This window comes from Procambarus clarkii, chromosome 6 (assembly GCF_040958095.1).
Source record: "Procambarus clarkii isolate CNS0578487 chromosome 6, FALCON_Pclarkii_2.0, whole genome shotgun sequence".
NCBI classification, from domain to species: Eukaryota; Metazoa; Arthropoda; class Malacostraca; order Decapoda; family Cambaridae; genus Procambarus; species Procambarus clarkii.
The window spans coordinates 49,404,408-49,431,521 of record NC_091155.1 but is presented as its reverse complement, the minus strand read 5'-3'; the positions used below and the strand labels follow the sequence as shown (position 1 = coordinate 49,431,521).

The 27,114-nt window shown below is 42.5% G+C and overlaps 1 protein-coding gene and 1 long non-coding RNA gene across 2 annotated transcripts; one reads left to right on the top strand and one right to left on the bottom strand.

The window, feature by feature from the left end:
- Nucleotides 1-258: 258 nt before the first annotated feature.
- Nucleotides 259-16,062, bottom strand: LOC138354676 (uncharacterized). The gene is made up of 3 exons (XR_011223622.1): nt 15,927-16,062; nt 10,631-10,747; nt 259-566 (listed from the first exon to the last, which is right to left on the bottom strand). It is a non-coding gene; the product is annotated as an uncharacterized lncRNA (long non-coding RNA).
- A 4,670-nt stretch (nt 16,063-20,732) lies between these two features.
- LOC138354670 (putative zinc finger protein 66) lies at nt 20,733-23,475 on the top strand. The gene has a single exon (XM_069309030.1). It carries the CDS (start codon nt 21,280-21,282, stop codon nt 22,270-22,272), a length of 993 nt encoding a protein of 330 aa, XP_069165131.1. The 5' UTR covers nt 20,733-21,279; the 3' UTR covers nt 22,273-23,475.
- Nucleotides 23,476-27,114: the final 3,639 nt, after the last annotated feature.

The following is a 27,114-nucleotide window of genomic DNA, read 5'->3' as shown; positions in this document are numbered from 1 at the left end:
CTCAACAAGCCACAGTGTAGGAGTGACAACAAATGCTTTTTAACCCATACGATTATGATCATGGCAATAAGGTTTCTAAAACAGTAGGCATTCTTCCAAAGCCAGACACTGTACTATGTTCCTCGCCCTAACCTAGTCACTCAGTATTATTCACTCATTTATCTATGTCTTGTCTATTTATGTCTTAAAGGTTACAAGACGTACATTAGTCAATACAATTGGTGCTTAAAATGTTAAGGATCTCTTGTGAAACACGGGTATTAATAAAAAAATTTATTATGTAAAATAAATAAAAAAGGCCCAAGGGCCATGAAGTAACAAGAATGCAAGGCCGGCACAAGCTGACGTAAGTAGAGAAGACGGAAGATTCTTCATATTAAAAGACCCTGCTTCTCCAAGATGGCAGTCACACCCTGCTTGCCCTGGACAATCACCATATGGAGAAGGACTGTTTACTGTGAAGGGAAGTCCACAAATGCAATGCCAGCATGAGTCAGTCTTGAAGGGTAAACGATGATGGCACCCTCACAGTAACACAAAAGCCGAGCAAGCCCAGTGAGGAAGACCTGTTGATGGGAAGGAGGAGAATCATTAGTCACAACAAAATCCACATAGAAACAAAGGAGAGAAAAAAAATAAAGTGGATGTCTTCTTTTTGTATAGACATAATAAATATTGCCATTTGGCTATGTATTTATATGATATATAATAGAATACAGCATAAAACAAAATAAGAGGGGTGGTAGGAGAAGAAAAGATTAGTGTTCAGTGAGAATCCACAAGGTCTTCTCTGAATACTCTTTATTTTCTTCAAGGCTGTGGGTCCCTACAATTGCACCAGAGGTGGTACACACCCCTATTATTATTTAAACAGGTGAGTACACACACGGTGTTAGCAAACTTAGTCTCCAAACACACACACACACATGGTATCAGCAAGCTTAGCCTCCGAACACACACACACATGGTATCAGCAAGCTTAGCCTCCAAACACACACACACATGGTATCAGCAAGCTTAGCCTCCAAATACACACATGGTATCAGCAAGCTTAGCCTCTAAACACACACACACAAATGGTATCAGCAAGCTTAGCCTCCAAATACACACACACACATGGTATCAGCAAGCTTAGCCTCTAAACACACACACACACACACACGCACATGGTATCAGCAAGCTTAGCCTCCAAACACACACACACACACATGGTATCAGCAAGCTTAGCCTCCAAACACACACACACACACATGGTATCAGCAAGCTTAGCCTCCAAACACACACACACACAAATGGTATCAGCAAGCTTAGCCTCCAAACACACACACACATGGTATCAGCAAACTTAGCCTCCAAACACACACACACACATGGTATCAGCAAGCTTAGCCTCCAAACACACACACACACACATGGTATCAGCAAGCTTAGCCTCCAAACACACACACACATGGTATCAGCAAGCTTAGCCTGCAAACACACACACACAGAAAATGGGGACATTGAAACAGTTGATAAACTTGATTTCAAGAGAGAGAGGTCACTATGGGGAACTTCAAATTTTTTTTAATAAGTAATTAGGCAGACTTGTTGCTAGACAGGGAAGTAAATTAAATGTATGCCAAATTTTGCAAAATATACAATGAAGGCACACAAACATTCATACCAAAACAGTGATGCAGGGCCAGAAAACAGGATTGGTTCAACAGAAATTGAGAGAGGGCCACAGACCAAAAGACACAAAAATGGAATGAAAGACATTGAAAAACTACAAGCAGATGTCAACAAAGTTTTCGATTGGGCAGCACAAAACCAGCGTTGAATGTAATGAAACGCCATTTTCTGGGTGAGTCCCGGAGGCTCCCCGGAGCTATCCCAGGCTGATATGCTAATGTCAGATTTTGGCATCAGTCATGTGTATGGAGTTCTTAGGCCTACCGGGGACCACGGCCAGAACCGGGCCCCCTCAGAGAGGCAAGGGGAGCAATGGCCTATAGAAGCCCCCGTGTAGTTGGAAGCATTCTATGTCTGCCATCGACCGGAACAGGCACCCAGAAAGGTAAGCGCTCCAAAACAAACCCCTATTCTGGTTAAAATTGCTACCTAAAACCGAACTAGTGGATAGAACTCCCCAACCGAAAACAAGCAAACTAGTGTGACGTCACACACTGCCGCACCGCTGTCTGCGCAGCTCCCCCCCTCCCCGGGAGGGGGAAGGGGGAGCCCCAGACCCCCCGCGCCGGCTACCCACACCTCAGTTCTTGAGGCTTGATGTCAAAAACGCGAAAAACCGCCGACCGGAGGGAGGGAGGGAGGGATGCCGGGGAGCCTCCGGGACTCACCCAGAAAATGGCGTTTCATTACATTCAACGCTGGTTTTCTGGGGGGAGCCCCGTCGGCTCCCCGGAGCTCACTACCCACAGACAGAAAAAGAGGGACTTACCCGGGAGGCGGTCGTCGCTCACCCCTCAACTCGAAGCCGAGACAACTGGCTGCAACCGCCGACCCAAAGCAACACAGGCCCGACGAGGCCCAGGGACATTCACAAGGTAACGAGCAGCCAGGACCCTGTTCGACCGCCAAAATCCCCGCGCCCGAATATCAGACCAAGACATATTCCCAAAGACGGCAGCAAGAGCCGCGAACTTACGAACGTCATGGGCACGGGGATAGACCGCAGGCTGGCTGGAGCTAATAACCCTGAGGCCCTGAGGCTAATAACTCAGGCCCGGACGACCTGAGACCCGAACCCGCGAACAGGGAAGAAGGGAAACCGGATCAACCCACAGCGCGTCCCCGGGCACAGAAGCTGTGGCGCGCAAATAACGGCGAAGCGCCGCACGATACGAAGCGACAGTGTTAGGCATAAGATGACGGTCCTGAAACAACCACGAGAGGAAGGACAAGACAACCCGAACAGACAAGGAGCTAACACGACGAAGACGCAAAAAGAAACGGAAGGACCGCCAGGAAACTTCATACTGCCGCCGAGAAGAAGCCCTCAGGTGGGACACCAACAAGGAGGCCACCTGATCACCATAGAGATGATGATAGACTCGAGTCAAAAAAACCATACGCGAAGACTCGAGGAGAAGATCGAACCAGCTACGTGACGTACCGGCCCGATCTGCTGAAAGAGGCGGAGCCGCGGGAAAACCCTCGGGTTCGGACACCGAGCAACCAGCGCCTGAAACCAAGGCTGCGCCAGCCACCAAGGGGCCAGAAGGACAACTCTTCCCCGGTAAGTCTCTTAGCGAGTCAGGACCTGGAGCAACAGCCGAACCGGGGGAAAGAGGTACAGGAACCCCCACCTCGACCAGTCTAGCCGAAAGGCATCGACCCCGACGGCCTCGCAATCGGGGAAGGGCGCCGCATAAACGGGAAGACGCCGCGACCACGCCGACGCGAAGAGGTCCACTTCAGGGCGCCCGAACGTCTGGCAAAGCCAACAGAAGGACTCGTCGTCGACCGTCCACTCCGTGGAGAGGGGAACGAAGCGAGACAGGGCGTCGGCCAAGACGTTGGACACGCCCCGTACGTGAACCGCCAGGAGAGCCAAACCCCGAGAACTCAGCAGACGAGTCACCCGAAGCGACCAACCCCAAAGAGACAAGGACCGCATCGAACCCCCGCGGTTCAGGCAATGAACCACCGGAGAGTAGTCCGAATGGAGCCGAATCGTCGATCCGCGGGCCACCCGAATCCTCCCCAGAGCAAACCACACCGCCGCGAACTCCCGCACCGTACTGTGAGCTCGACGGAAGGATGGATCCCAACGCCCCTGGCCGGCCTGGTGAGCACTGGTCAAGAGACGACGCATCCGTGTACACATCGAGCGAGGGCTCGGGTAGGCGCCAAGGCACTGAACCCCGAAAAACCCGAAGAGGAAGCCGGTGACGCAGCAACCGACGCAAGTCCCCCGGGGGTCGAACTCTGCGATCGCGAGAGAGGCGGAAGGGGGAACCCCGAAGGAACCAGAACAGCCGTCGAAGCCAAACCCGACCCGGCGGGTAGACCACCATCGCGAAGTTCAGGCTCCCGCACAGCCCCTCGAGCAACCGCCGGGTGACCCGAGGGCCCTCCAGAAACAGACGAAGGCGGGACCGCAGCCGCAGGAGAGACTCCGGAGGGAGAGACAAAGAGGCGGTTCGAGAGTCCCACACGAGACCCAGCCAAGTCCGAACCTGAGAGGGAACCAGATGAGACTTCCTCCAGTTCACCAAGAACCCGAACCCGGCGAGCTGGGAAAGAACCAAATCCCTGGCTAGCAAGCAAGCTGACTGGCTGGGAGCCCAAACCAGCCAGTCGTCGAGGTAGGCCAACACCCGAACACCTAGGAGACGCAAACGAGCCACCACAACCCGTGTAAGGCGTGTGAACACGCGAGGTGCCAGGTTCAACCCGAACGGGAGACGACGAAAGCGGTAACTCAGACGCCCCACTACAAAACCGAGCCAGTCCCTGAACCGCAGATGAATCGGGACATGCCAATAAGCGTCCCGGAGGTCCAGGGACACCATCCAAGCTCCCGGCTCCAAGATGAGCTGAACCTGAGACAGCGTAGTCATCCGAAAGGAGGGGCAATGAACCCAGGGGTTCAGACGGGACAAGTCCAGAATGAACCGCAGGTCCGCGCAGTCCCGTTTCGGAACCGGAAACAGACGGGAAACCCATCTGAGGGACGACGTCGTTTCGACGACGCCCAAGCGTACCCACTCCAAGACGACTCGACAGAGCGCAGGGGAAGAAGCCTGCCCTGCCAGCCCCGACCCCCCAAAGGGGGGAGGGGCCACCCAACGCCACCGCAGGCCGCGAGACACGACCTGAAAGGCCCACGAATCGTGGGACCAGGCGCGGGCGAACAGCGCAAGCCGCCCCCCCATCGCCCCGTCAAGAGGGCAAACCGCGAAAGGGCCGGCGACCCTTACGAGACCCAGAACCCCGCACAGCGCGAACACCGCGCCGACCAGACGAGGGAGGGTCCGCAGGAGGAGCCAACCCCAAACCTGACACCAGAGGCCTACCACGACGAGAGGAACCCCGAGCCCTGGCACGACCTTTCCGGGAAGACCCACCCCGGGACCCCCGGAAAACCAACAAGTCCGACATCGGACGACAAGCCGCCGACGCAGCCTGAATAAACTGCGCCACGGCCGACTCCCCAAACAGGAGGACAAAAAGGTGAAGAACGCCTAAGAGCCAGAGCCCAAGCAGATTCCACGGAGGAACCCAGCACCGCCTGCCGACACGCGAGACGGGAAGCATAGAACAGGGAAACCGCATCCCGCAAAATCGGCGTGAACAGCTTCAACAAGGCAGCCGACGAACGCGCAGCCGAGGACAAGGTGCCGGACCCCGGGACGGACCCAAGCGTCCTCACATCCTCCACGAGCCAATCCGAAGACAGCTCCAGGAGGGAAAAGAACCGCAAGGCCGAACACAAAAGGCCCCGGGCGCGCAAGTCCTCCGCCACGAGCGCCGCCGAAAGGGAGGGAACCTGCACATGGAGCTGAATAACGCCCACATCGCGGGGAAGGGCAGGGGCAAACAAGCACTCATTCAGGTACTCAAGTTCACTCCCCAGGAAAACCTGAAGCACCGTGGAAGCTTCCCGCCACTCCAGCGTGCGGGAACGACAGAAGGAATGCCAGAAATCCAGACCAAACAAGGGGCAGTCTGCTAGCCAGGACGATTCCGGAACCTCGTAACGGAGCCAGAAAGGGAACGAAGTCCCAAACCTGAACGTGGACGGATCCATTTCCGAGGCATAATCCGGGTCACGCAGGAGGTAAGCTGCAAAGGCCGCTCGCACCACACCAGGTTGGATGCGATAAGCCGAAAACCTCCGGAAGGACGGAACCGACGTACCCGGGGGAACACGGAACCGAACCCGGGGAGGGGCCGACACCAAATCCAACTCGTACGCAGAGGGGGGAAAAGAAAACCCCACTCCTTGTAACAATAAGCCCCGCTCAGTGGGAAGAAAAACCCAGGCGGGGTCCAGCGGGGCCCAAGGCCCCCAAGTCAGCCCCTCCCCAGCCTCGAGGTCCGTCACCACAGGACCCGAGGCCGAGTCCTCTCCCCAAGCCCCGACCCCACAAGACAAGGACGGAGCAGCCGGAAAAGCTGGAGGAAGGGGGGCCCACTGGTCAGACCCTGAAGCTTCGGCCGGGAGACAAGACTCGAATGCCTCTGCCGCCCCCCCGGAAGGGGCAACCCCCGAAGCTGCCCGAGTCTCGAGATCAAGTAACCCCTGCTCCGACCCCGAAACCCTCAGACGCTTCGGGGCCGGAAGCAGGGGCGGGGGACCAGAACGAACAGAAGGGGAAGGACGAGGAGGTGCGGACTGAACCAGGATCGAAGCGACCCCCACCCCCAAGTCCGGGTCTCGAAAAGCAAAGCGGGGCAGCCCCGGGGCATCCGGGGAAGCAACCAACCGAGCGCGTTGCAACAGACGAAACCTAGACTGCAACGCACGTGCCGCCCGTACCCGAATAGAATCATCAGAGGATTGGGTAAATTGAGTCACAAGCAAGCAGCAACACTCACAGGACTCAGGGTCGAAAGTATCACCGACCCAACAGGCAGCGTGGCAGAGGCAAAAACAATGAGGGTCACCCTGAGACAAGGGGACCGAGCAACCCTCAAACTCGCACACAGCGAGTGGGGACTCCGGGGTCACATCCATCGGACCCACGCGCCCCCTAGGGGATTCCCAGGGTCCTGAGCGTTTACTTTAAGAGGACTCGCGCTCAGGTAGTCCCAGGCAGGGTGCTGCAAACCGGCGCCCAAAACTACCAAGCAAACTTCTAAAGCTGAACCCCAGGGACGTGTACACTCACGGGGACCTAGCAGGGGGCGCCACCGAGGAGAACAGTGGAAGGGCAAAAACAAACTGAATAAAAGGACAGAACCCCCCACCAGGCAAAAACAAAAAGAAAACAAAACCCCGCAAGAGGACAGCGAACCCCAAGGAACAGAGCCGGCCGCGATGTCGGGAAATACAAGCTGAGCAGCACCCTGCGCCCCTACCAGTGCAAACTGCCTCTTACCTGCCGGTAACAAGGGAGAACAGAACACCCAAGAGCCCAACAGGCGGCCGAAAAACCGAAAGGTAAAACGGACCAGCAGAGGCAGACCCCGAGGAGCCTGTGGAAGGTGGCCCCAAGCCCCAAGGGCAGTACTTACAGGGCACCTAGGGAAGGCAGCCCTAGGCGCATGCAGCCCGAGTACTGAAGATAACTCCTGGCTCTCGCACCCACAAAACTAACACCACTCGCAAAGCACAGTGCAGTAGCGACACCGGAGCCAGAGCACACGACCATCGCCTATAGCATCAGCCTCAAGAACTGAGGTGTGGGTAGCCGGCGCGGGGGGTCTGGGGCTGCCCCTTCCCCCTCCCGGGGAGGGGGGAGCTGCGCAGACAGCGGCGCGGCAGTGTGTGACGTCACACTAGTTTGCTTGTTTTCGGTTGGGGAGTTCTATCCACTAGTTCGGTTTTAGGTAGCAATTTTAACCAGAATAGGGGTTTGTTTTGGGGCGCTTACCTTTCTGGGTGCCTGTTCCGGTCGATGGCAGACATAGAATGCTTCCAACTACACGGGGGCTTCTATAGGCCATTGCTCCCCTTGCCTCTCTGAGGGGGCCCGGTTCTGGCCGTGGTCCCCGGTAGGCCTAAGAACTCCATACACATGACTGATGCCAAAGTCTGACATTAGCATATCAGCCTGGGATAGCTCCGGGGAGCCGACGGGGCTCCCCCCAGAAAATAACATGATGTTTAACAGTGATAAATTTCAGGTATGGCAAAAATGAGGATCTGAAACATAATACAGGGTACAAAACACAATCGAATCTTCCCATAGTAGAAAAACAGCATGTCAAGGATTTGGGAATAATGATGTCCGACGATCTAATGTTTAGGGAGCATAACCAAGCAAATATTGCGTCAGCCAGAAAAATGATCGGATGGATTATGAGAACTTTCAAATCCAGGGATCCCATCACAATGGTTGTACTCTTCAAGTCACTTATGTTGTCCCGTCTCAAGTACTGCTCAGTATTCACTTTCCCCTTCAGAGCACGGTTGCACGGATGTTCCTGCCGGAACAACCGTGGACATCTTCAGGAGAAAACTGGACTGTTTTCTAAGAGAAGTTCCGGATCAGCCGGGATGTTGTGGGTATGTGGCCCTGCGGGCCGCTCCAAGCAACAGCCTGGTGGACCAAACTCTCACAAGTCGAGCCTGGCCTCGGGCCGGGCTTGGGGAGTAGAAGAGCAGAACCCCATCAAGCAGGTATCAAAATAGAAAGAAGCCAAACCCCCAATCATACCAGCAATACAAAGATGCGAGAAAAAACTATACAGCAGTAAGGGAAGAGGCAGAAAGAAATTTTAAAAAAGGGATAATGGATAAATGTAAAACAGAACTGGGCCTATTCTACAAATTCATAAACAACAAATTGCAGGTAAAGGATAATATCCAGAGGTTGAAAATAGGAAACAGATTCACAGAAAATGATAATGCAATGTGTGAAACATTAAACCAAAAGTTCCAAAGTGTGTTTATACAAAATGAAATCTTAAGAGAACCAGACACAATAAGAATTTCTGAGAACATCATAGAGCGTATAGAGGTGTCTAGAGATGAAGTGGAAAATATGCTAAAGTAGCTAAGTAAGAACAAGCAGTTGGTCCAGATGGAGTTTCACCATGGGTTCTGAGAGAATGTGCATCTGAGCTCAGCCTTTCACTTCACCTGATCTTTCAGGCATCCCTGTGTACAGGAGTCATAGCAAACATGTGGAAAAAGGCTAACATAGTTCCAATCTACAAAAGTGGCAACAGGGAAGACCCCACCTCTCTCAGTTATAGACCTGAATCATTGACAAGTGTAACAGTGAAAGGATTGAAAAAAAAAAAAAAATAATAAAAACTAAATGGGTAGAACACCTGGAGAGAAATTATATAATATCACACAGACAGTATTGTTTTCGATCTGGAAGATCCTGTGTATCGAATTTACTCAGTTTCTATGATTGAGCCACAGAGATTTTAAAGGAAAAAGGTAGTTGGGTTGACTGCATCTATCTAGACATAAAAAAGGCTTTCGACAGAGTTCCACATAAGAGGTTGTTCTGGAAACTAGAAAATTTTGGATGGGTGACAGGTAAGCTTCTAACATGGATGAAAAATTTTCTGACTGATAGAAAAATGAGGGCAGTAATCAGAGGCAATCGGACTGGAGAAGTGTCACAAGTGGAGTACCACAGTACATGCACCAGAAATGTTCATTGTCTACATAAATTATCTACCAGTTGGAATACAGAATTATATAAACATGTTTGCTGGTGATGCTAAGATAATGGGATGGATAAGAAATTTAGATGATTGTCATGCCCTTCAAGAAGACCTGGACAAAATAAGTATATGGAGCACCACTTGGCAAATGAAATTTAATGTGAATAAATGCCATGTTATGGAATGTGGAATAGAACATAGATCCCACACAACCTACAAATTATGTGAGAAATCTTTATATAATTCTGATAAAAGAAAGAGGTCTAGGGTTGATTCTAGATAGAAAACTATCACTTGAAGCCCACATAAAGAACGTTGTGTGAGGAGCCTATGCCACGCTTTCTAACTTCAGAATTTTGTTTAAATACATGGATGGCGAAATACTAAAGAAATTGTTCACGAGTTTTGTTCGGCCAAGGCTAGAATATGCAGCGGTTGTTTGGTGCCCATATCTTAAGAAGCACATCAACAAACTGGAAAAGGTGCAAAGACATGCTACTAAGTGGCTCCCAGAACTAAAGGGCAAGAGCTATGTGGAGAGGTCAGAGGCATTATATATGCCAAAACTAGAAGACAACAAAAAGAGGTGATAAAATCACTATGTACAAAATAGTAACAGGAATTGATAAAATCGATAGGGAAGATTTCCCGAGACCTAGAACTTCAAGAACAAAAGGTCATAGATTTAAACTAACTAAACAAAGATGCCAAAGAAATATAAAAAAATTTCCTTTCGCATACAGAGTGGTACACGGTTGGAACAAGTTAAGTGAGAAGGTGGTGGCGGCCAAGACCGTCAGTAGTTTCAAAGCATTATGTGACAAAGAGTGCTGGGTAGACGGGACACCACGAGCGTAGCTCTAATCCTGTAACTACACTTAGGTAACTACATTTGGTGTCAGCAAGCTTACCGTCGAAACACACACAAACAGCCTGCCTATTATTCAAGGCCTTCTCTGAGTACTCTCTATTTTCTTCTCTGAGGCTATGGGTCCCTAATCTTGCACCAGAGGTGGTACAACTTTTAAGTTTTTAACTACTGCACTGAGCACCTGATTTTGGCAAAGACTTCTTAGTGCAATTGTCAAGGACATAGTTCTGGTATTTTTTTGTTTATAAATATTCAGGTATAGTTAATGTCAAAATGTTTCAAAACTCAACAATTTATATTTCAAAACAAAAAAAGTAATGAAAACATTACAAAACATTAAAATATAGCCTAATTAATTAATTAATAAAATAGCACAACTCTCAGAATGACTAAAGGTGCTTTGAGCAATGAAGTAGTTAATTTTATATATATAATATTATATATATAATATATATTTACCTGTGACTACTGCTTAGCAAAAATTTGATCTCTGTGAAAATTGGTCTCGTCATTGCTAGGAGATATTTTAAGACCATGATTTGCTGTGGATGGCACTGTAGTCTTCAATTCATCAATCTAAAAATAGAGGTAATCTTTTAAAATGTAAATTTTGTATAAAAAAAATGCAAAAATATATTGCAAGAATAATATGAAGTTATTATACAATTTTTTTTTAATTATTTAAATATTTGTGAGACATTATTAAGAAATGTATGAAGTACAGATTCTCTAAGACCTGATATGTATCTGCTTATGTTCCACCACATTACATTCAGGGCTGAAGAGAAAACACAGCCAGTAAGGTAATGATCACTTAGGATGGACTGGGATGCTACATGTAGGTGGGGGCTAAGCTGCGTGAGGCTAGGATGCCCAGCCTGCCTTGTCTAGGCTGGGCTGGGCTAGGCAACACTAGGAAGGAGTCAACAAATCTCTGGAGTACCTTACTTTTCCTGATATCCTTAAAAAAGCAAGAATGATGCCATTTTATAAAGGAGGCGAGACAGCAGAAATAAACAATTAGAGAAAAATATCAAATCTACTTATACTTTCAAAAATATTTGATTTTTTTTTTTACAAACATTTCTTCCTACTTTGTAAAATTCAACATGAATACAAACACACACACACATCCCTAGGAAGCAGCCCATAGCAGCTGTCTAACTCCCAGGTACTTATTTACTGTTAGGTGAACCAGATATAGAGAATAACCACAAAATCTTGTAAAGCCACTAGTACACGCAGCATTTCAGGCAGGATATATAATATTAATATTATATATATATATATATATATATATATATATATATATATATATATATATATATATATATATATATATATATATACAGAGCACCACTTGGTTTCCGAACTTTTGTTATCCGAAACTTCCAGTTTCCCGATTGGGGTTGGGGAGTCATGCTACCCGAACAAAATTCGGGTAGGAAGGGGTCCACCAAGCGTCACGCCGGCTTGTGGTGGTGGGTGGGCGATGGTCCAGTTTGCCCACTGTGACTTCACAGATTCACGGCCTATTATTCCTATTATTTTGAATTGCCATAAGGCTGGAATGTTCATTCTGTGCTTTTGTTTTACATATCTGCACAATCAAGAAACATCTGTGCACCATGTTGGCTCCAAATGCACCCATTGCGTCAGTGATGGCTGACTGGTGGGTGGATGGACGATGGAACTTAGGTGGGAGGCAGTATGAATGAGGGGGGGGGGGGGGGAGAATCAGTGAGAGAGGGGGGGAGAGAGATGCTAGGAGGGAGGGGGAGGTAGGGAGAGATGTTAGGAGGTAGGGAGAGATGCTAAGAGGGAGAGGGAGGTAGGGAGAGATGCTAGGAGGTAGGCAGGAAGGGATGGAAGTAGTGAGAATTAGGGAGGGAAAGGCAGGCTGGCAGGCACAGGCAGGCAGGCACAGGCAGGCAGGCAGGCAGGCTAGCTTGCAGGCTAGCTTGCAGGCAGGCAGGCTAGCTTGCAGGCAGGGAGTGAGTGGTAGTCACGCGGTTGAACCGCGTGACCTTGAGAGATGGGATGTAGGGGGGCGGGTGGTTTGTTGGTGGTGGGGGTGAGACCGGCTCATTCCCGAAGATAAGCCTAACACACACTACCCGTTAGCATGATGGCAGGGGGGGAGGCAGGCTGGCTGGAAAGGAAGCAGGCTGGCAGGCAGGCAGGCTGGCTGGCAGGCTGGCTGGCAGGCTGGGAAGGAGGCAGGCTGGCAGGCTGGGAAGGAGGCAGGCTGGCAGGCTGGGAAGGAGGCAGGCTGGGAAGGAGGCAGGCTGGGAAGGAGGCAGGCTGGGAAGGAGGCAGGCTGGGAAGGAAGCAGGCTGGCAGGGTGGGAAGGAGGCAGGCAGGCAGGAAGCGATATATGGGTGTTGAAGTGAACTGTGAACCACGTGACCTTTGAGAGTGTGTGTGTGTGTGTGTATGGGTTTGGGGTGGGGGGTGGGGGAGGTGTGTCGGTGGTGGGGGGAGAGGGGGAGGTGTGTCGGTGGTGGGGGGAGAGGGGGAGGTGTGTTGGTGGTGGGGGAGGGACCGGCTGACTCCGTAAGCCTAACCACACTCCACAGACCTGTGACCCAGATTTGTTTCTTAAATGTACAGTACATCATCGTATATTTTAGGCAGGATGTGCCTGCAGGCTGGCAGGAAACATCCAGAGGATGTTTGCCAGACGTCTTAATAATCAGTTAGGAACAATTAAGGACTTTTATAAAGCGGATCAGGACTTCACTTATTGATGAGTACAAACAAAACACGGTCGCATTTACGCCATGAACCTGACGATTTTTTTCCCTAGAGTTTTTTCCATAAATTTTTCGGAAAAACTTCTTTTTACATTTCTAGTTTATTTTTCCCCTATATTTCTCGTATACGAACTTACATGTTAACCGACGGGTCTCGTCCCCAAGGGGTTCGGAAACCAAGTGGTGCTCTGTATATATATATATATATATATATATATATATATATATATATATATATATATATATATATATATATATATATATATATATATATATATATAACTGAAAACTCACACCCCAGAAGTGACTCGAACCCATATGCTATGCCCAAGGTTACCATCCGAGTGCCAGCGGGGAAGTGGGTCAAATAGCCTCGGCTATCACTTCCTTATGTCTGGTCATGATGGTCAAGCGGATTAAGGCGTCCCTGTACATACCAGTTGCGTTGCTCCTGGCAGTATTGGGTTCGAGTCACTTCTGGGGTGTGAGTTTTCAGTTGCATATTGTCCTGGGGACCATTCATGCTTGTTCGCATTTGTGTTCCTCACGTGTTGCCCCAAAAATGAGGTGATTTGATAAAATGCTATGCCCAAGATTACCATCCGAGTGCCAGCGGAGAAGTGGGTCAAATAGCCTCGGCTATCACTTCCTTATGTCTGGTCGTGATGGTCAAGCGGATTAAGGCGTCCCTGTACATACCAGTTGCGTTGCTCCTGGCAGTATGGGTTCGAGTCACTTCTGGGGTGTGAGTTTTCAGTTACATATTGTCCTGGGGACCATTCAGGCTTGTTCGCATATATATATATATATATATATATATATATATATATATATATATATATATATATATATATATATATATATATATATATGTCGTACCTAGTAGCCAGAACGCACTTTTCAGCCTACTATGCAAGGCCCGATTTGCCTAATAAGGCAAGTTTTCATGAATTAATTGTTTTTCGACTACCTAACCTACCTAACCTAACCTAACATAACTTTTTCGGCTACCTAACCTAACCTAGCCTATAAAGATAGGTTAGGTTAGGTTAGGTAGGGTTGGTTAAATTTGGTCATATATCTACGTTAATTTTAACTCCAATAAAAAAAAATTGACCTCATACATAATGAAATGGGTAGCTTTATCATTTCATAAGAAAAAAATTACAGAAAATATATTAATTCAGAAGAACTTGGCTTATTAGGCAAATCGGGCCTTGCATAGCAGGCTGAGAAGTGCGTTCTGGCTACTAGGTACGACATATATATATATATATATATATATATATATATATATATATATATATATATATATATATATATATATATATATATGAATACATACATACGGGACAAAGAGCCAGAGCTCAACCACCGCAAGCACAACTAGGTGAGTACACACACACACACATTATATATATATATATATATATATATATATATATATATATATATATATATATATATATATATATATATATATATATTATATATATATATATATATATATATATATATATATATATATATATATATATATATATGAGTGTCAGACGATGGACGAATGATTTTTTTTAATTTAATTTATATAAAAAATTATTCCTTCTGAAGATGTTTTAATATATGAAAGTACTTAAGGAAATTCCTGTTTCAATTCTTCCTCCGTGGTCTGACACTGTCACATTTTTCATCAAGTGTTAATTTTTGTGATTTACACACACGTGGCATGTTTACACACACATTATTTATATTAATGTATATATGTCGTACCTAATAGCCAGAACGCACTTCTCTGCCTACTATGCAAGGCCCGATTTGCCTAATAAGCCAAGTTTTCATGAATTAATTGTTTTTCGACTACCTAACCTACCTAACCAAACGTAACCTAACTTTTTCAGCTACCTAACCTAACCTAACCTAAAAAGATAGGTTAGGTTAGGTTAGGTAGGGTTGGTTAGGTTTGGTCATATATCTACGTTAATTTTAAGTCCAATAAAAAAATATTGACCTCATACATAATGAAATGGGTAGCTTTATCATCTCATAAGAAAAAAAATTGAGAAAATATAATAATTCAGGAAAACTTGGCTTATTAGGCAAATCAGGCCTTGCATAGTAGGCCGAGAAGTGCGTTCTGGCTACTAGGTACGACATTATATATATATATATATATATATATATATATATTATATATATATATATATATATATATATATATATATATATATATATATATATATATATATATATATATATATATATATATATGGACCCCTCAACCCTATAAGTGGAGGGTTCCTACAAACTCAACCAGAGGTGGTACCCTCTATATATTAATAAAAAGGCAAGGCTATGCTAAATCTAGGCAGGGATTGGCTTGGCTAAGCTGGTCAGGGCTTGGCTAGGGTAGGAAGGACTGGTCATGTTTAAAAGCAAGGCAGGGTTAGGCTAGGCAAGACTAGGTAAGGGTATACTGGGATAGGCTTGGCTACGGTAGGCTAGGAAGAGGTAAACTAGGATAAGCAAGGCTGTGCAAGCACTATGCACAGCTAGAATGAACTATGCTAAGATGGGTTAAGCTGGGCTAGGTTAGGATAAGCTGAGTTATGCAGGGCCCCGATTGACCAGTGGAGTCTAATAGTCTAACCTTCTAGCTAGTTTGCTGACCTAAGAGTGTAAATGCCTAGCCCCTAACCTGAGATATATACAAGAGTTGTTACATTCTTGTACAGCCACTAGTACGAGTAGCGTTTCGGGCAGGTCCCTGGAATACGATCCCCGCCGCGAAGAATCGTTTTTTCATCCAAGTACACATTTTACTGTTGCGTTAAACAGAGGCTACAGTTAAGGAATTGCGCCCAGTAAATCCTCCCCGGCCAGGATACGAACCCATGACATAGCGCTCGCGGAACGCCAGGCGAGTGTCCTACCACTACACCACCTGCTGCAATATTATTATAAAAGAAATATTACTTATTATAATCGTAAATACTGAATACCTGTTGTGTTGATTTAGGGGCGAAGACGATCGTGGGATCGGATGCGAGCCACAGGTGGCCTACACCATGCTTTCTAAGGCGTCCCTCTCATAACAAAAACAAATCCGTGCATTCATACACAAACAGAGATCCCGTGGTTATGCGAATACTTGCAATTCTTTTACTTAAAATAATAACAATTAGATTAATAATAATTAACATAATTTTTACTCAAGATTCATAAAAATCATTAATACTATTTTGAAAAATGATTTATAAGACATCTAAAAACAGATATACAGACTTTGTGTGATATTTATTTCAACATTATATATTAATAGAATGTTGTAACTATTATTTTTAAATATTAGGTAGTTTCCAGCTACGTATATCGCATATAAACGTTGCAAAAATATTTTAGACTGAATTAATACATTACACATTTATGGAGTAATTAACAACAAAACAATCTTTATTTTCATTGCAGAACATATATCAGAGCATACTAGTGACTCATACATTTAAAATAGTGTGATTTTTAAACAATTCGGTTGTAAACCCGCAGAACGGCCTACCCGCCAAAGACGTAACATAAGAAATGGTATATAATTCATTATTTTAAATTACATATATAATCATTAATAATTTTCGGCAGCTATCGATGTTCTCCATAGGTAAATTCCTGTACTCTAACAAGATGCTACTTGCTGTTTAGCTGTTTAAATTCTTGGAAAATTGTAATGACCAGCGACATAAAATATAACAATGAAATAATAGCAGGTAACTGTAGGTGAACTAAAAATTAAATTCCAAATTGATTAGATGTTTTTCTAAATATAAAGATCGACCTGAAGGAATTTTGTGAATTATGGACTAATTAAACAAAAAAATAGGTAATTTTACTTGAAGAACAGATACCAGAGAATAGTTAGTGAGTACATTTATATTGTATAATGGGAGAAAGCCCCTGGTAGCCGCGAATTAAAATAACCATCTACATTAATTGATAACTAGGAAATAGTATCTGGAAACTTTATCTGAACGAAAACACAATACCAATTTGTTTAGATGTTTTTCAGATTCAGATTCAGATTCAGATGTTTATTCAGGTAAGGTATATACATACAAGTGATGTTACATTAATGGATTGATATATAGATAGAGCTAGTACATACAATGCCTAAAGCCACTATTACGCAATGCGTTTCGGGCAAGAAAAACATTAATATCTAGAACTTAATACTAATTGAGCATAAAGAATAAAAGATGTTGAGAACAAATAACAAATAAAGATAAAAAAAAAGGGGGAACATGACTGAAAAAGCAGCACAAATACAATAGGTTGACAAACAGTGTTGATTACAAAAAAGAAAAAAAAAAGAAAATAACAGACATGGGTTGACAATAGAGGAGTGAGGTAGATTACAGGGAATTTATTAGGTAGTGTTTAGTTTTTATCTTAAACTGGTTGAGAGAGGGACAGTCTTTAACATGGTTGGGAAGGTCATTCCACATTCTGGGCCCCTTGATTTGCAGAGCATTTCTAGTTTGATTAAGACGTACTCTAGGAATATCAAAACTGTATTTATTTCTGGTGTGGTGCTCATGGGTTCTGTTACAACCTTCTATGAAGCTTTTAAGATCAGGATTGGCATTATAGTTTAGCGTTTTATATATGTATAATACACATGAGAGAATGTGCAGTGACTTAATTAATGTCTAACATATTCAGAGATTTGAGTAGGGGTACCGAGTGATGTCTGGGGCCAGAGTTGGATATTGTTCTAATAGCGGCTTTGTGTTGGGTAATTAGAGGACGTAAGTGATTTTGGGTAGTAGAACCCCAAGCACAAATACCATAGTTGAGATAAGGATAGATAAGGGAGTAATAGAGAGTCACCAGAGCAGGGCGTGGTACATAATATCTGATCTTAGAAAGAATGCCCACAGTTTTTGAAACTTTTTTTGATATATTTAGAATGTGTCCCTGGAAATTCAGCTTGTTGTCAATGAGAATGCCAAGGAATTTGCCATCTAATTTGTTACAAATTTGGGTATTGTTTATTTTGAGATTTATAAGACTAGAGGATTTATTGCCAAACAGAATATAGAAGGTTTTGTCAATGTTAAGGGTGAGTTTGTTGGCAGTTAGCCAATGATGGACTTTATTTATAAAGATCAACAGTAAGGAATCTTATTCATTATGGACAAATTAACAAAAAAAAAAACGATAATTTTCATTGAGGACCATATATTAGAGCATACTTAGTCACTTATATATTAAAAGTATTGTGTATTTTGAACCATTGGGGTTGTAAACAAACAGAACGGCCTACCCGAAAAGTCGTAACATAAAATGTTGCATATGTTTGCTAATTTATTATTTGATAAATGATTATTATTAATTTACGACAACTATAGAGGTTTCCCATTAGTTAAATTACATGTAGTCTGACTAAATGCTACTACAAAACATATATAAATCCTGGGAAAGTCACAATGACCAGCGACATTAAAGCATAGAGGGTTAAATAGTAACAGGCAACTGTCGGCGAACGAAAAATTCATTTCCAAATTTATTAGATGTTTTCCTAAATATAAAGATCGATAGGCTGGAATTTTCTGGATTATGGCCTAATTAAGGCAAAAATATATATATTTTTACTTGAAGAACAAATATCAGAGCATAGTCAGTGAGTTATAGAATAATAAGAGTGTGGTATTTCATTGTATAACAAGAGATAGTCCATGGAAGCGAAAATAGACGTAGTTTTACACAAAATAACGTCCAAAAACAGCCGTAGAGTCAAACGGCAAATGTTGACGTTCTTTTTAAGAGGACAGGTTGATGTAGCACCATTGTGTGTAACAATAAACCAAATTTTTTTAACAAATAATGCACCTGTATGGGAAAACAAATCCTGTCAGCTGTAAAAACATTGATGCAGTTATTTAAATTAAAAATATAATGAAAGAAATATTACTGGTTTATTTTTATCCTATCTTTTTGTACTGTACAAGGAAGTGAAAAATTAAGACATAATGCACAATTTAATGAATGATTAGCATGGATTAGCAGTTCAAAAGAAATATGACTTGTATTACATATCAACATGAGATCTTAATGATCCATGGTCAACATGATTTAATAAGAATACAGTACTGTATTTGTAATAATACAAACTATAATTTAAAATCTTTATTACTGATTTTTTTTATTAATAAGATTAGGTATACACAGCAATGTGCTGCTACCCTATTCTATATGGAATATTACACAGTGTAGATAAAAAACTAGCTATAAGTTTATCTAATACTCCCATCTCACAGGATGGTTAGACATACTGTACATGGAATCAATTTAGAAAATACCAGCCTCAATACAAAAAACAAATCAACTCTGACTAAACAACTCTAAGCAATTTTCACAAGAGGTAAGCACTGAATCATGGAAACATTATATTATAATTACTCTTACCAGTTTCTACAAAACTCCTCTCAAACAATGTATTTTTAAACATGTTTAGGTATACACAGCAATGTGCTGCTTCCCTATTCTGTATAAAGGACCACACAGTGTAGATCAAAAACCAGCTACAAGCTCACCCAACATCCTCACCTCACAGGATGGCCAGTCATACATGGAATTAGGAGAGAACAAAATACTTAATGCTGATCTATTAGCCTCCACTGGCACAATCTGGGTGCAGCACAAGAATATCTTCCAATATTCCTGAGTGTATGAAGTAATTACAGAGCTCAAAGTACCTCATACCATTTGGTATGAAGTCACTGATAACAGGACAATCACAGATATAGTGTTGGAGAGTATATGTTCTCTCAAGTAGGACTGAAAACAGATGTTTTTTTTTCCACCAAGAGGGCTATAAACCCATGGAACCGCCTACCCGCTGAAGCCGTAAATGCCAAATTCCAGCTAAAAATAACATTAATTCAATTGGCGGGCCCTTTAACAAGCCGCCGGCTTTCTGTCCTCTTCGAGGTCACTAGATAGTTAGTGGCCATTGGGTAAATTCAGTAAATATATACAATAATTGTCAGCGCATCTTCCGAGTAACAAGGACAGCTACACAGTATCTCTTAGAATTACGTAGGTAAACAACAAATGTAACATATTTGTTTACTACAATGTCGGTGCTGGCTGTAGAAGTTGAAAAAACATTGTTTTACTTCGAAATATACTAATTTTATAAGAAAATTCGACGTAAATAGGAGGCAGTAGAGCTCCTATGCCAGCGCTAAATCTTCAATATGAAGAATGTTGCTGCTCTCTGATTGGCCAAACGAAACACAGTAGTGACCTCTATCGGCACGCAGGTGAACCAACAATTTTCTTCCTAAGTATACCTTATTGAATCGCACCTAAGCATCTTCTTAGGGCGCACTTAGGAACCTTCGTAGCAAACCCACTTACGAAGAAATACACAGAGCTTCCTGAATCTAGGTCCTGGAATACGATCCCCGCCGCGAAGAATCGTTTTGTTTGTGTTGTGTTGTGTTTACGCTGGCGGGCGGCGTCCTTACCAACTCCGGATTATGTCCATCACATCACTAAACCTCATTTAATAACTATATGCCTGCTAAATAGAAGATTTTAATTGTAAATAGCATTATATTGTCGTTTTAATATGGAACACGTACACAAATGCGAAACGTCCTAAGTGGTAGAGATATTAGTGTGCGATGTTGTCAGTACAAAGCGTCTTGAATCCTTCAAGCTAACGGTGGTGCTCCTTCCCTATTACAAATTTGTTTATGAATGTATTTGCTTATTGTCTTGCCTATTTTTGTGGATCTGCTTGTATTCTGTTTATTACAACTTGTTCATTACCTTTCATATTTACTTATTGATTATATATTTGATTGAAAAAAAATGCAAAGTAGTGCATTCACAATGGGAGCAATGTTTCCTTCAGAAAGTATATAAATGAGTACCTTTGTATTTTAAAAAATGAATTGCAAGCATATTCTTTAATTAAAAAAAAATGAGGAAATCATAAGAGTTAAATGTAGAAAACCAGTTACAAATAATAGTAAAAAGTAGGAGAAATAAAGTGTGGCACCAGAAAGAACATTGGAACGCCTAGGTGAGCGTCGTGGCCATTATCACAACACGGGACGGTGAGTGTCCAGACATGAGCATAAAACCTTCCCACGTACGATCGTCGTCGTCCCTAAATCAACACAACAACCTTCCCACAAACTGCACCTATCATAAAGAAGAAGCCCACCACTGACCTTCAAGTGCTCACATCAAGTCTAAATCTACAACAGCCTAAGAAACAACACTCAAGCCTTGCTTAAGCCTCAACATTGACGTCCCACCGTGAGGCGTCACCCAGCATCACCACTCATGCAGTCATCCATGGAAAAAACCTTCCCACAAATTGCACCTATCATAAAGAAGATGAAGACTCACCAGTGTCCAGAGTGTGGGAAGGTATTCACTCGTCTTGGAAATATGAAGACTCACATGTTAGTGCATTCGGATGAAAAACCTCATAAGTGTCCAGAGTGTGGGAAGAGGTTCAGACGTCTTGGAGATATGAAGACTCACATGTTAGTGCATTCGGATGAAAAACCTCATAAGTGTCCAGAGTGTGGGAAGAGGTTCAGACGTCTTGGAGATATGAAGACTCACATGTTAGTGCATTCGGGTGAAGAGCCTCACAAGTGTCCAGAGTGTGGGAAGGTATTCACTCGTCTTGGAAATATGAAGACTCACATGTTAGTGCATTCGGGTGAAAAACCTCATAAGTGTCCAGAGTGTGGGAAGAGGTTCAACCAGCTTGGAAGTATGAAGACTCACATGTTAGTGCATTCGGGTGAAAAACCTCATAAGTGTCCAGAGTGTGGGAAGAGGTTCAGACGTCTTGGAGATATGAAGACTCACATGTTAGTTCATTTGGGTGAAAAGCCTCACAAGTGTCCAGAGTGTAGGAAGGTATTTACTCTTCTTGGACATATGAAGCGTCACATGTTAGTGCATTCGGGTGAAAAACCTCATAAGTGTCCAGAGTGTGGGAAGAGGTTCAGACACCTTGAAAATATGAAGACTCACATGTTAGTGCATTCGGGTGAAAAACCTCATAAGTGTCCAGAGTGTGGGAAGAGGTTCAGACACCTTGGAAGTATGAAGACTCACTTGATGATGCACAGTGATGAAAGACCTTTTGAGTGTGATGAGTGTGGCAAAACGTTTAGAGATCGTGGCTCTATAATACGTCACATGTTAGTACATACAGAAGAAAGGCCTTTCGAGTGTGATAAATGTGGCAGATTATTTAAGTCACGTAATGAAATAAAAGCACACATTTTAGTACATTTGAAAGATAAACCTTCATGAGTGTCCAGAATTTTGGAAGAGATTCGATCATCTTTGTAGTATGAAAACTCACAAGACGGTGCATGTGGGTGATAGATAAAACATTTTGAGTGTGAGAGATAAATCAGAAAATGTTTTAAGTATAATGTATAATAAAGCACATATTAGTTCATTAACTTATAATACCATTTTTCCAATTTTAAAATTGTTGGAAATTGTAAACTTTATAAGGAAAATATCTTGCACTCTCCATAGCTTCAACCATTATTTTATTATATATTTTTATACTGTTTTAGCTTACCCAATTCCATATACTGTATTAAAAAACATGGTGTTGCTACTTCACGTTAACTTGTTTCTCACTCTCCAACCCCTGCCCTGTTTTCCTTCCTGTTGTCATGATTGTGTATGTACAACTGGTACCAATTGTCTTCTTTGATATCTGTGTACCTCATAGCTTTCGTTCCACTTTCTTCTCTGCCACTGAAGAAACGTGGCAATGTTCCACAGCTACAGTGCTGGTATTGGCAGTGCCATCACTGCCACCACATTTGAAAGTTTGAAAGCAAGCCAAAAGCACTCTAGTTGATTGTTAACTTTTAACTGTGATTTTATATATACATATATATATACTATTATACTATTTTTATGAAATATTAAAATAATTTTTGTTATTTTGCTTAATGATTGAAATATATAAATTACTAACAAATATATATTAGACTGGAATTTATTTCAGCTAAACCTCTTCATTTATATTTGCATCAGATTTTTTAGTAGTCTGGCTTATCTACAGTAGTTATAGTGATCTAACTTACATTATTGTGTGCATTAAGATAGATTCTGATAAAAGACTAACCTTAGTTCAGTAATCATATTAGCCTGACTGGCTTTTATAATTTTCTGAGTTGGAAATATATATTACTCTAGCCCAACGATGTATAGTAATATATATTACTCAGCTGTTAAACAATATTTGCCAGACTGAGATATTTATGTTTAGCAGTTATATTATCCTGACTGGCAATTATATTATCCTGACTCTGGCAATTATATTATCCTGACTGGCAATTATATTATCTTGCCTGGCAATTATATTATCTTGCCTGGCAATTGTATTAATCAGACTTGCAATTACTAGGTTAATTATATGTATCCAGACTGATAATTACATTAGCTTGTCTATCAATTATACTATCCTGACTGTAAATTATGTGAGTATGACTGGCAATTTTATTAGCCTGAATATGACAATTATAATAGCCTGACTGACAATTATATTAACTTAACTTTCAATAATATTATACTGATTTGCAATTATATTACATATATCTTGACTGACAATTGCATTAATAATAATAATAATAATAATTTTTTATTTAGGTAAGGTACATACATAAAGAGATTTTACAAAGTTTGTTGGCTTTATAGATAGAGCTAGTACATACAATGCCTAAAGCCACTATTACGCAAAGCGTTTCGGGCAGGAAAAACATTAATGACTAAAGCTTAAAACTAATGGGTAAAAAGAATAAGATGTGTTGAGTACAAATAAAAATAGAGGTAAAAGAGGGGGGAACATTGTTGAAAAAGCAACACAAATACAATTACAAATTATTACAGAATATTACATTCAAACAGCGTTGATTTGAAAAAAAAAAAAAAAAAAACATGGGTTGACAACAGAGGGGTAAGGTGGGTTACAGGGAATTTATTAGGTATAGCTTCGTTTTTAACTTAAATTGGTTGAGAGAGGTACAGTCTTTAACATGGTTGGGAAGGTCATTCCACATTCTGTGCCCCTTGATTTGTAGAGCATTTCTGGTTTGATTAAGTCGTACTCTAGGAATATCAAAACTGTATTTATTTCTGGTGTGGTGCTCATGGGTTCTGTTACAACCTTTTATGAAGCTTTTGAGATCAGGATTGGCATTATAGTTTAGCATTTTATATATGTATAATACACATGAGAGAATGTGCAGTGACTTAATTAATGTCTAACATATTCAGAGATTTGAGTAGGGGTACCGAGTGATGTCTGGGGCCAGAATTGGATATTGTCCTAATAGCAGCTTTGTGTTGAGTAATTAGAGGACGTAAGTGATTTTGGGTAGTAGAGCCCCAAGCACAAATACCATAGTTGAGATATGGATAGATAAGGGAGTAATAGAGAGTCACCAGGGCAGGGCGTGGTACATAATATCTGATCTTAGAAAGAATGCCCACAGTTTTTGAAACTTTTTTTGATATGTTTAGAATGTGTCCCTGGAAATTCAGCTTGTGGTCAATGAGAATGCCAAGGAATTTGCCATCTAATTTGTTACAAATTTGAGTATTGTTTATTTTGAGATTTATTTGATTAGAGGATTTATTGCCAAACAGAATATAGAAAGTTTTGTCAATGTTAAGGGTGAGTTTGTTGGCAGTTAGCCACAGATGGACTTTATTAAGCTCAGTATTTACTGTGGCATTTAGAGCAAGGGGATCAGGACTGGAGTAAATGAATGTTGTGTCGTCAGCAAATAGAATTGGTTTGAGGTGTTGGGAGGCATTTGGAAGGTCATTAATGTAGATGAGAAAGAGAAGAGGGCCAAGTATGCTGCCCTGGGGAACTCCAATGTTGATGGGTAGGGTGGGAGAAATTGTATTATTCACAGAAACACATTGGAGCCTGTCAGTAAGGTAGGATTTGAGGTATTGTAGGGAGTGTCCTCTGACACCATAATGATGTAATTTAAGAAGAAGGTTTTGGTGGTTGACAGTATCGAAAGCTTTACGCAGGTCCACAAATAACCCAACAGGGAACTCATTTTTATCAAGAGTTGTATGAATCGAGTTAAGCATACTAATAAGTGCATCGTTAGTGCTTTTTTTGGGCCTGAAGCCATATTGGCAAGGGCTAAGTATATTGAGTTTGGCTAGATATGAGTAAAGCTGCTTATAGATTAGTTTTTCAAAAAATTTTGACAAGTTTGGCAGGATTGATATAGGTCTGTAGTTGTTAACATCTGTGAGATCACCACATTTGTGGACAGCCGTTACTCTCGCTTATTTTAGAATATCTGGAAAGGTTTAGAGTTCAAGTGACTTGTTGAAGAGCAAAGCAATAGCAGGGGCTAAAGATCTGGAGGCTTTTTTGTAGATTAAAGTTGGTATCTCCTCAAGGGCACCAGACTTGGTTTTAAGGGAAAGGATTATCTCATTGACGTCAGTGGAATTAATAGGCTTTAGGTACAGAGACTGTGGATAGTTACCTGTAAGATAGTCCTTAATGTCAGTACTGGAAGATGGAATATCATTAGCAAGGGATGAACCAATGGAAGAGAAGAACCTATTGAACTCAATAGCAGAATCAGAGGCTGAAAGCTGACCATCGTTATTAGACAGGAGAGTCGGTTTGTTATTTATAGACTTCTTTGATCCCAATATTTGTGAAATTGTTCTCCAAGTTTGTTTAATGTTGCTCTTTATTTGGGTAAATTTATCTTCGTAGTATTTAGTTTTGGCTCGTCTAATTATCTTAGATAGCAATAATGAGTAATTCTTTGAGAATTCTTTGGAGACAATTCCTAACCTATACTTCTTCTCAAGGTCATGTTTTTTATTAATAGATTTGTAAGCATAGGACAGTGGGTATTGTAAAGGCTAAGAGTTTTTTGAAGAAAAGATTGAACTGCTAGGTTGATGTCCTCTATGTTACCTAACTCGGACTCCCAGTTGACATTATCAGCAGCAGTTATAAAATTGTCTATAGCAGTTTCATTGTGTAGTCTAAAACGTATCTCTCTTGACTCAAGAGGTGGTTTGCTAATGTTAGTTAAGAGAAATGTGGGGTAATGGTCTGTAGTGCTATCGGTGATTATACCTGAAGTAAGCGGAGAGGGTTATGTTTGTCCAGATGTGATCTAGAGTCGTGGCAGTGCTATCAGTGATTCTAGTAGGTCTAGTGATTAAGGGTATGAGGAAGCAGGAATTCATACAGTTGAGGAAGCTAACAGCAGTAGGGTGTTCTGGCTCGCAGAGGTCAATATTAAAGTCCCCTGCGATAATTAGGTGGTTTTTGTTCAGTCTGTTATCAAGTATTAGATTTCTAAGGTTTGAGTTGAATTCGGACACATCAGTGTTAGGAATTCTATAAACTGCACCCACAGACAGGACAGACTCGGCACCCTTGACTCTGAAGCTGGCGAAGATATACTCCCCATAGCAGTCTCTAGTTCTAATTTCTTTTAAGCATGTTAGTTCTTGGTGGTAGTAAAGAGCAGTGCCACCACCTCTCTGAAGTTGACGACAGTTGTGAATTGCTGAGTAGTTAGGCATGTTAAAGAGTTGAGTAGTATCCTCTTTCAACCATGTTTCAGTAAGTATAATAAAAGAGAATTTGTTGTCAATAGCTTCAATCAAGGCACTAACATCATCGAAGTGTTTACCTACGGATCTAACGTTCAAATTGATTACAGAGATATTGTGATTATGAGTTACTACATTGTTTACATCATGTGCTGCAAAATATCTGCAATTTAGATCATTAAAGTGATTATTGTCATAGATAGTGGATAAGAGGTTAAGTTCTGGGTCTATACTTGACTGCATAAAAAAAGCTGATTGCAGGAAAACAAGGAAAGAAAGGCAAATTACAAGGTAGAAATAAGCTATAAAATAGGGGAAAAAAAATGTACACAATACTGTGCAAAACAAACACAAAAGGGGCTTACAGGGGTACAATGGAGTAAGGGAGTATGGCTAGGCTAGGCAACCTAGGTAATAAATGAGATTAAAGAAAAAACATATAAACATGGGCTATACAAAACACAAGATATAGATATACAAAACAAAAATATAAACAAGACTAAGCAATACAAA

Coding starts and splice junctions, on each gene's coding strand:
- LOC138354670 (XM_069309030.1), top strand. CDS start 21,280: ATGCAGTCATCCATGGAAAAAACCTTCCCACAAATTGCACCTATCATA.